The sequence below is a fragment of the Coffea eugenioides genome, unplaced genomic scaffold (assembly GCF_003713205.1).
Source record: "Coffea eugenioides isolate CCC68of unplaced genomic scaffold, Ceug_1.0 ScVebR1_1211;HRSCAF=2029, whole genome shotgun sequence".
NCBI lineage: Eukaryota > Viridiplantae > Streptophyta > Magnoliopsida > Gentianales > Rubiaceae > Coffea > Coffea eugenioides.
Window position 1 is genome coordinate 1 of NW_020861598.1, and position 10097 is coordinate 10097.

Here is a 10097-nt window from a genome sequence, read left to right on the forward strand (position 1 = left end):
GAATGTAGTCCAATACAACAAAAGGAAGATTGGGATAGAGAGTAAAGTAAGACAATAAAGTTTAAATTAGATCCACGACCTAGAGGTCATGAATGTAGTAATGGTCAACAATTATTAAAGAAACAAATATCTTAACTATAAATCCCCTCATCATAACACCCCCGGGTCTGTCAAATCATACTAAAACTGATTTTGAAGAATTGCTCTTCACGCTTCCTTATTCCATCCAAAAACATTTTGAATAAAAAGTCACATAGAGATTGATTTGAGGAGATGAAACAGAATGATAAATGATCAAGAACATAAATTTAGGGTAACCAAAGAGGTGGTTAGAAAAGCCAGAGCCTCCTTCCTGTATTTCCAAAATTAAAGCAAATCTCAGATGAAAATGATAGTCTTAGGCTAAGAAAGTAGGCCCAAGTACAACAAAGCAACCATTTGAGTGAGTAAAGACCGCATGCAATTGTTTTATGAGCAAGAACTATGCAACTTCTCTGGAATAAGTAATAAAGACAAGGAAATAAAGGAAACACCCACATGGACAGTATCAACAAGGGACGTCTATTTGTACTCAAAAAGATTACCAAAGGGGGCCTTGAAAGTGCATGACCCTCTGGACCAGTAATACCAAGTTCAATCATTCTTTTCTGGCCTTCAAAAACAGCATCCCCGTTTTCCGCATGAACCATGGCTAAAGCACCAACAGACTTGCATTTTTTAAGTCCCTCCAACAGAAGCTCATCATTAATCATGAGAGCACCCTTGTACGCTAGGAAAAATTTGAAGGAGTTGATGCCTGCAAGGCAGGGAAAATTTGTGCAGTCAATCAAAAGGGAGGTATAACTTCTTGATAAATTACTGTATAAGCCCAACTCATGGAATTTTAACCTAGAAAAGTATACAAACCTTTCTCTTTAACCATAATTTCCATTTCTCTTGCAACAGTATCATCCCATTTGGTTATTGCCATATGGAAACCATAGTCCATACAAGACTTCTTTGCTTTTTCTACGTATGCTTTAAACCCTGAAGATAGACTCCCATTCACCGGGATGACAAAATCAATGTGCATGGTTGTTCCACCTGCTAGTGCAGCCGCTTGCCCGCTGAAGAAGTCATCAATTGTTTCAGTACCCATAAATTCAAATTCCAGGTGAGTGTGAGGATCAATTCCCCCTGACATTAATGGATCAAGGCAATACATCATATAAGGATCATCACAAAATAGAATATGCAAACAAAAACAATCACCAATTTAAAATTTCCAATTTAAGATAAACAACTGCAGTTTTGGAAGTATCAAGTTGGGAGAAAAAAATATACAGATTATAGAAGCTACCAAAGTGACAATAAAGTGAGAAATTAAGGAAAATGAGAAGGCAGATTACTGAAATTTCTAACCAAATCTAGAAGAGTTGTAGAATTATGACTAACTATAGCAAGAAGGTTCTGCAAACTTCAAAACAACTGTGCTATAGCATTAGCTCTGGCGAGAATATACTAAGTTTGCTCATATTTGTGTTCCACAACCATAAAAAATTTCATAATAGTTTTACTACTCTGATGTTTCACAACAATCCACTTTCATTTAATGCTCTTGCTTGGTTAAGTCTGTAATGTTTATCTGGTCCCAAAGTTGTATTTTGAAATATGCCAAAACTTGTGCACTTGACCAAATGCAAGTTAGCAGGCTGTCATAGCTACTGTTTCACCAAATTAGTCAGCCAGATGCCAACCTCTCAAAATATACTTGACCTGGATATGTATGAATTAATGGAAATAACAAGCCATAACGACAAAAAAAAAAGAAGCAATTAACGGAAAAGAAAAAATACTACATATTGAAAAGAAAAGAAACTTAAAACATTATCCAAGCTTCTCGATGCTCATGAGAGTAAGAGGTCTCTCCATGTGCAAGGGTCTCAGTCAAAGGGGCTGAAAGTAAAGAAGAAGGCTTTCGAGGCATAGCAAACTTTTCTAGTACAAACTCATGACACCTCATAATATTCACATGATGTCATGCCATGCCTTCTTGTGCTGCATTTTTTTCAATATATGTTATGCCTTGACCTTTTTCTCCATTAGGCACAGAATTATCTTTCCTTCTAATTCATTTATTTAGATGCATCAGTAAGCCATCCATTTTATGCATTTAAGAGTGTAACACCCCAGCACAGCTCCTCACTAATCTATGCATCTCATTTAAGTTACTCAGTAAACAACTATGGCACTTAAAAAGCTGAGATAAGAAAGCTAAAATTGAAAGGTACAAGACTTTGGACCAAAGGACTATTTAATAAATCATCTGCACTTTCACAACCATCTGCACAGGCTTTACTTGTTTTGCTCTGAGAACAACTAACTTACCATATTCAAAATTCAATCAGCTATACGCTTAAATTGATATCTTTTGGATGTGCTTTTCAAATGAAAGCAACACAGAAACAAGATCAATGGAATAACATGATTCATGTGAAGTATATAATAGAACACTAAAATTGTTCCCCAAAACAATTTTAGTTTCTTTAAAAAAAAAAAAAAAAAACTGCACCCTCAACGAGAAGATATTACCTGGCATGACAAACTTTCCAGTGGCATCAACTATTGTAACTTCATCACTGACCTGAAGATGGGACTTCTGACGTTCAGATAGCAATTATGTGCAGTAAAATCATATACAAAAGAGGCATAATAGATTGCAAGGGCATCTGAGGTCATGTAATTTACAATCTAAATGAGAAGATACTGAGTTCTGAATGCTCAGTAAACCAAATTACAAAAGATGCAAGTAGACAATAGTGCTAAGAAGCCAAAATCTATTGACTTGCAGCCACAGACTTCATGCTACAACTAATTTCCCATTACATCTATATACATATACATATATATATATACAATTACATCTATATACATATACATATATATATATATATATATGAACAAATTCAACAACCAATGCAATGTATAACCATTGCTTCAAATTGTATATGACACACAACAAATCAAACTTCGCTCGCCATATAAGTCATGCTTTAAGATTCAAAATAACAATTTGTATGTGAACTTACTCGTTTTCATCAATCATTTCGTTCATGTTGTATGATTTGGTTTTGCAAAATAAAATCTGTCCTGCAAGCACATTTAGATTAAAAATAATTTAAGAGGCAAAAAATCCTGCCGGCCATTCAACTATTCAAATAGTATAATTTTGACCACTCAACCATTTCAAGTTTCAATTTGGCCACTTAACTCAATAAACAGGTACACTAGTAGCCATTCTGTCTAATTTGGCACGGACGGAGAAGACAAAAGATGAGGACATAATTGTCTACTCACTATATAGGGAAAATCATGAAAAGTCCCCTTAAGGTTCATAGTGTTTTGCACTTTACCCCCTAACATTATCTTTTTAGCACTTTATCCCCTTGACTGGTAGTCAAGGCATTCAAGTAGTAATTGTGGTGATGGTTAACAGGTAAAGGACAATGGTATCCCTGGTAAAATAATGGATAGACAAAACTGCCTACGGGTTCAGGTCGGGCTTTTTTTTTTCTTTTTCTCCATCTCTCATATTCCAGCAGCCACTTCTATGGCTGCACAATGACCTCTAACTTAAGAATCAACATCCAAATATCAACTTCTTTTATCTTTTCTTTAGGTTTCTCTGTTTTTGTGCTTTAAGGTCAAAGATAAACTTCTCAACTCAATAAATAGAAATGGGTGTCATTGGCTCTTGGATTGTGATCCAAAATTCATGCCCTTGGGGCTGTTATCTGTCTGGTTTGGTTACAATTATGCTTTCCTGGATGCCTCCGTGATTTTGTATAACTTTTGTGAATCTAATTATGTTCTAAAAAGGGAGCTGGTGCATTGTCTATACCTATTTGGCTGATCAACAGCCATTTTTGGCCCAATCCAATGTTAGAATTGCATTCTATGGGAAAAATCGACTCAAACAATGTCCCTTTCATCCAAAACTACATCTGTGGTGATGAGCACGGCAGCATGCTGGATTACTGCAGCTGCCATGGCTTGATTGTCTTCCAAAACCAGCAAGGAAGATGAAGGTGCAAAATGAAAACAAGAAAGAAATTAGTGAGAGGTGCTAAAATTATGTAGTTTAGCCATGTTTGTAGTAAATTATATGATAAAAAAAAATTCCATGTAACTAGAAAATATTTGGAAAGTGCTAAAACAATATATTGTTGACTCGTTCAAATTTTTCTTGTTGATAAAAAATCCTACATTTGGTGCTGGACAATCTTAACCCCGCTTTTATGCATGTTCTTTGAATTAATGGCAAATCACAACGGAATGACTGTACAAATGCCTATTCTGTGAGTTTGTGACCAATTTTTTCTTTTATGTAAATCAACAATCATTTCTTGGGGGTGGACTTGGCTACCCTTTTTCTTATTATTATTATTTTTTTTTGTTGAAGCTTGGTAACCAATATGAAACTCAAAATACTTGAGTTACCAAAAGTTTAATGGCTGGTAGGATTGTTTGCCTGCCCTAATTTAAAACATACTTCATATTCCTTGATTGGCATGACATTCACCCACTCATAATCAATATTACATCCTAAACATTAAAACATTGCCACCTGCTAATTTTCAAAATGACACCAGAACTTGGACAAATAGAAATTTCGATACCAGAAACCTTACCTGAAGGCCATACTACAAAATGAATGTAAAATGCAGCAGTCCACCCCATTCTATAGCAGTAACCAACATTTTCCGATTCATATTTGTTGGGTCAGGCTAAAAGGGCTGTTAATATTTAATTTAGACATAGCACTTACAGTTGTTCTAGCTTTAACATAAATCCATCTGAAGTCCAAAATAAGACAGCAAAGAAAGGTGATTTGATCAAATTTATTAGCATATATTGTAGATGTCACAAGTTATTTCAGTACTTAGCCATGATTTGATGAGATTTTCTTGACAAGACCTTATAAGACAGGACATGATTTAAACAGCAACATAATGGGATTAACATATGGGGTAAGCCCTGTTTTAGACGATATTAGATATGATATGCTCACTCTGTTCTACATACATCTAATGCACAATTCCATCTCTTTTGAGTATCATATAGCAGTTCACATATAGTCCATGAGATGTTACATATATTCAAATATTATAAATACTATTTTTGATATTTAGTGATTTTCTTAACGCACATACAGCAGTCTATTTTGCAAATAAATAGTGAATGACATTGTTTTAAAGAAAAATCTGATACATTTTCAAGATAATTATTTGATTATGCAAGAAATCCATAACTTAAGCTTTTCAGCCTAAAAAATTGAATAGAAGTTGCAAGAAAAAGAACCCAATTGAATGAAAAAAAGAGATGAGGGTTGACACCATTATATAGAGGTAATAACACAAGATGAAGACAAATTGACTGAGATGTGCTTGATGGTTTTAAAGCAACCCCTGTAAAAAAGACAACATGAAACATGGCACCCATGGCTAGTTTGTGCCATAATTAACATCAGACCAGTTCAAAATTTGTGATTCGACCATGCAACAACGAAATAGTACCTTGATGTTAGGTTTCACATCAGTAACAATCCCATTGTCTATAAAAACATCAGCGACCTGTTGATGGTGAGCATTTACAACTGTCCCTCCCTTAATCAAGATCGTTTGTGAAGTGGAGTCAGATCCTCCACATCCCACAACACTGTAATCCATCCTAGCATCACAAAACTACAATAGGGACAAAATTATGTCAGAAACATTCATCGATACTAGGTTTATCTACATTATTTAGTCAACTAAATTTTCTGCCACTTGCTTCTCCAACTTAGCAGAGAAGCACAAAAAATTGCCCATGGAGAATGTTTTTTTATCAGGTTTCGTGTTCTCCCATGGAATAATACCAAAAAGAGATTCGAGTCTCGGAAGTAAGATTTAAAGGACTAAGCATGTCAGGTTATCCATTGCAGTGAAATTTTGATTTGTTATTTTATAGTCGACACCAAATCTCCGTTTTACTCTCTCTGTCAATACTAAAACAGTCAATTTTGCAAATGGACATCAAATATCCCAGTTTTGAAGACAGAATGGGGACCTTCTATCTTCAATGAAGATGAAAAATAGCTCAATGTTCAAATTAGGTGGAGACTGATTTGTCATGTTTTCATCATTCTAACGCAAAAATTTTACACTAATGACTCACCACACATCAGTAAATAACCCACAACTCGCACAGACATCAGTACAACAGAACGTTACACTAAATACAATTGCGTCCTCTTTATTACATAGGCAACATAAACCACCCTTTTCACTAATTTTCCCTAGAGAAGAAACACCCACGAAGTACGGATGAACATGTAAATCGAAGTAGTAGTATTAACTTCATCAATAATTTAAAAGTCGAATTATCAAGAAATACAAACAGCAAATTTCTCGATTCATTCAATCATATCTCATTTCAATATCTCCCACTGCATTGCAATACTACATCATATCCAGGAAGAAGAAAATTGAAGCTATAAAATATACAATAAAAGAAGTAAAGGGAAAAAGAACAAAAGGAAGAAACTTTTACAATATTTCCAAGCAACCCATTAGAGTAAACTTGATGAAAATCCTCGATAAAGAGTTGCTGAATTTAGAAAGAGGAGTATATGTAGTAGTACCTCCTGAGAAGCAGAGGCTGTTGTCAGCGAAAGCAACAAGAGAATAGCGATGATTCCAGTGAATCTCTTCGTCATGGTGAGAAAACTAACAAAGCCCATTTGAGTGAGTAGTTGCTGGAATCGAATCAATGGTGTTTTATATTACTGGACTGAGCAGTGGATTGATTGAATAGACTGATGAGAAATCATTGAGGATCGATTTTTCAATAATCCAACAGTTGACTATTTGGTACTTGGCGCCTATTGACTTTAGTTACTTCCCGAATCTGGAACTCGAATTTTGACCAAACAATAGATGGTAAATTCTGTAGTGTATTCACATATTCCAAAGACAGGTGTGGAAAGTAAATTATATGGTAAAGAAGCTGGCACGTGAAAAGGTAAAAAATATGGCAAAGAAACTGACATGTACGGATGATGAAAGGAATATGTTTACAAAAGCAAGTGGTGACCTAATAACAGGCACGGGCCGGTTTGGAAATGTTGCGTATGGCAGAAGTGGAACAGGTATTGGGTTCCCGGAATCAACATATATAAATGGGTTTAGAAATAAAACATCGAAGAGGAAGCATAAGCAGTTACTGAAACACAGGCCATGCTTGGTCTGAAGTAAACATATGGACATTATTGAATAACGAGTTGAGAGTCTTAGAAAGTGAAAACTTAAGAAAATAAATGTTTGAAATATTAAGTTTTTAAATTATGTAATCTATTTTGATTATCGCTGTTCTATATTATAGTCAATTTGGAGGATTTCTTAGAGCTGAAGTACTACTAAATTCTTTTTTGGACTTTAATAAATTTGAGTTATTTTTCTTTTTTGTTTTCTGACTTTTCTAACAACTTTATCTAACACTACTAAAATTTGAATTATTGAAATTGATTTTAATTGTTATATAGTAAATATTAACATTTGTGGAAATTGGGTTCATGGGAAGACAGATTGGTTGCTGTTTCATATTTATAATTGAATACAAATAATCCTACTTTACATAAAGCGTCAAGACTGAGGAATAGTTTTTTTTTTTTTTTTTTTTTCACTTAAGACTGAGGAATAGTGATTCAATTGATTCTCCCGATTATGGGTATTCATCAACAAAATACTTAATAGTCTATTTATGGGCATTTTACTCTGAATAATTACATTTATGGTAAAACATAAATAAATGTTTTATAACTAAAAATGAAAAAAACTGTTACATCTAATATTTTTATGAGGTAAACTGATTGTCCTGTATTTAGCATAAACTGATTTTGAAAGTAAAAACAAATTTGCCCATAAACATACCTTGCTCTTTATAATTTTTTTGCATTATATCAACAAAATACTAGCTTTATATGGACATTTTACTCTGAATCATTACATTTTAATGTAAAAATACATAAATGTTTGTAACTATAAATTGAAAAAGAGTGTTACAGCTAATATTTTTACAAAAAGGAAACTAGTAAAGTTTTTGTATTTAACAATTTTAAATAGTGAAAAGTAAAAAAGTTTTTGCCATAACATATCCAGCTCTTTTATGAGTGTTTGCATTGCATCCCCAAAATACTACCATTTAGGGTATTTTACCTGAAATCCATTATATTTATGTAAAATATATAATGTTTGTAACTAAAATTGAAAAAAAATTAAATATTTATCATTTTTAACGATAAGAGGAAACTGGTAGAGTTTTGTAATTTAACAAATTTAAATATGTGAAAGTAAAAAAATTTGCGCCAGAACATACAGTTTCTTTATTGAATTTTTTTGCATACAGTTAACAAAAATACTAGCTATTTATGGTATTTATTCTGAATAACTACATTTATGTAATAAAAATAATAAATGTTTTGTAAAAACTAAAATTGAAAAGGTGTTATACTTATATTTTTACGAAAGAGAAACTGGTAAAATTTGTATTTAACATAAATTAACTATGTTAAAACAACATTACAGGTGATTTTATTAGTTACTTAATTTGCTGGTAAGAAACAAGGTTTTTTTTTTGCAAAATTTGTTCATTAGATTTTTTCAAATAATTAGGATATAAAGGTAAATTTTCACAATCTTTTATTAGCAATAGACCCCATTTCTTCCTAAGCAGTGACGAAATCAAGATTTTTTCCTTGGAGGGGGGTCCAAAATGATTGACAAATAAAATTATTTTAATATGTTATATTCAAAATAATTTTCATCTATTTAAATATATGGCATCCTAAAATATCAAATATTAACTTTAATTATAAAGGTATGTCTATTTAATAAATATGTAATATAGTCATAACAAAAATTAAGACAAGAAATAACATTTGATTAAATATTTTATAGGAAAAAATGCACTTTTCATCCTCAAAGTTTCACCCCAAACATATAGCATCCTCAAAGTTTCGTAATTTTGGCCAATTAAGGACAATTGACGGGAAATGAAGAATTGATCGTTAGAACCAACGATTTTACCCAATAAAAAATGGGTAAAATCGAATAGAGCCATTTTTAACGGAACAATTGCAACGGACAAAAAGCTCAATTCTTCTCCTTCTTCACTCTGCCTTTATGCAACTCCAAAATTTTTTTGCCAATCTCTAGAGTTTTAACGACCATTATACAACTTTCAAAACAAATAAATTCATTCTAAATTTTTATTTGGGATTATTTCATAAACCAAATTGCGGTCACTTTGTGTAAAGTATCACTTTCCCATAAAAGACCAGCTCTTTATGATTTTCCTCCATTATTAGAACAGGGTACCCATTTTTTTATAACTAAATTTATTTATTGAATAAAATAAAAATAAATTCATTTTCTAATAAAAGACCAGCTCTTTATGATTTTCCTCCATTATAAGAACAGAGTACCCATTTTCTCATAAATAAATTTATTTATCATATAAAATAAAAAAATCTATTTTTTAATAAAAGACCAGCTCTTTATGACTTTCCTCCATTGTAAGAACAGAGTACCTATTTTTCTATAAATAAATTTATTTATCGGATAAAATAAAAATAAACCCGTTTTTCAATAAAAGACTGGCTCTTTATGACTTTCCTCCATTTTAAGAACAGAGCACCCATTTTTCCATAAACAAATTTATTTATCAGATAAAATAAAAATAAACCCATTTTTTCAATAAAACACCAGGTCTTTATGACTTTCCTCCATTATAAGAACAAAGTACCCATTTTGAAAGTAAAAAGGAATTTGTTTATCGGATAAAATAAAAATAAACTCATTTTTCAATAAAACACCAACTCTTTATAACTTTTTTCCATTATAAGAAAAGAGTGCCCATTTTGTCATAAACAAGTAACTTCTTTAATTAGAAACCATCGACCCCTTACCAAAGACGATCAAATGCAACTAAATGATTTTCTTGCAAGAAAGTTGCCAAAAGTAGCTTTGTGACTGTAGTTGCTACTTTTTTTTTCAACCATTTTTCAACAGTACAAAGCA

General features: G+C 32.4%; 1 protein-coding gene across 1 annotated transcript; it reads right to left on the minus strand.

Moving 5' to 3' along the window:
* Nucleotides 1-537: 537 nt before the first annotated feature.
* Nucleotides 538-6938, minus strand: LOC113755121 (dihydropyrimidinase-like; the record flags this gene model as incomplete). Its single annotated transcript, XM_027299191.1, has 5 exons — nt 6662-6938; nt 5556-5723; nt 2572-2623; nt 907-1176; nt 538-796 (listed from the first exon to the last, which is right to left on the minus strand). Coding segments are annotated over exons 1-5 (848 nt in total), but the record flags the coding sequence as incomplete, so codon positions are not given.
* Nucleotides 6939-10097: the final 3159 nt, after the last annotated feature.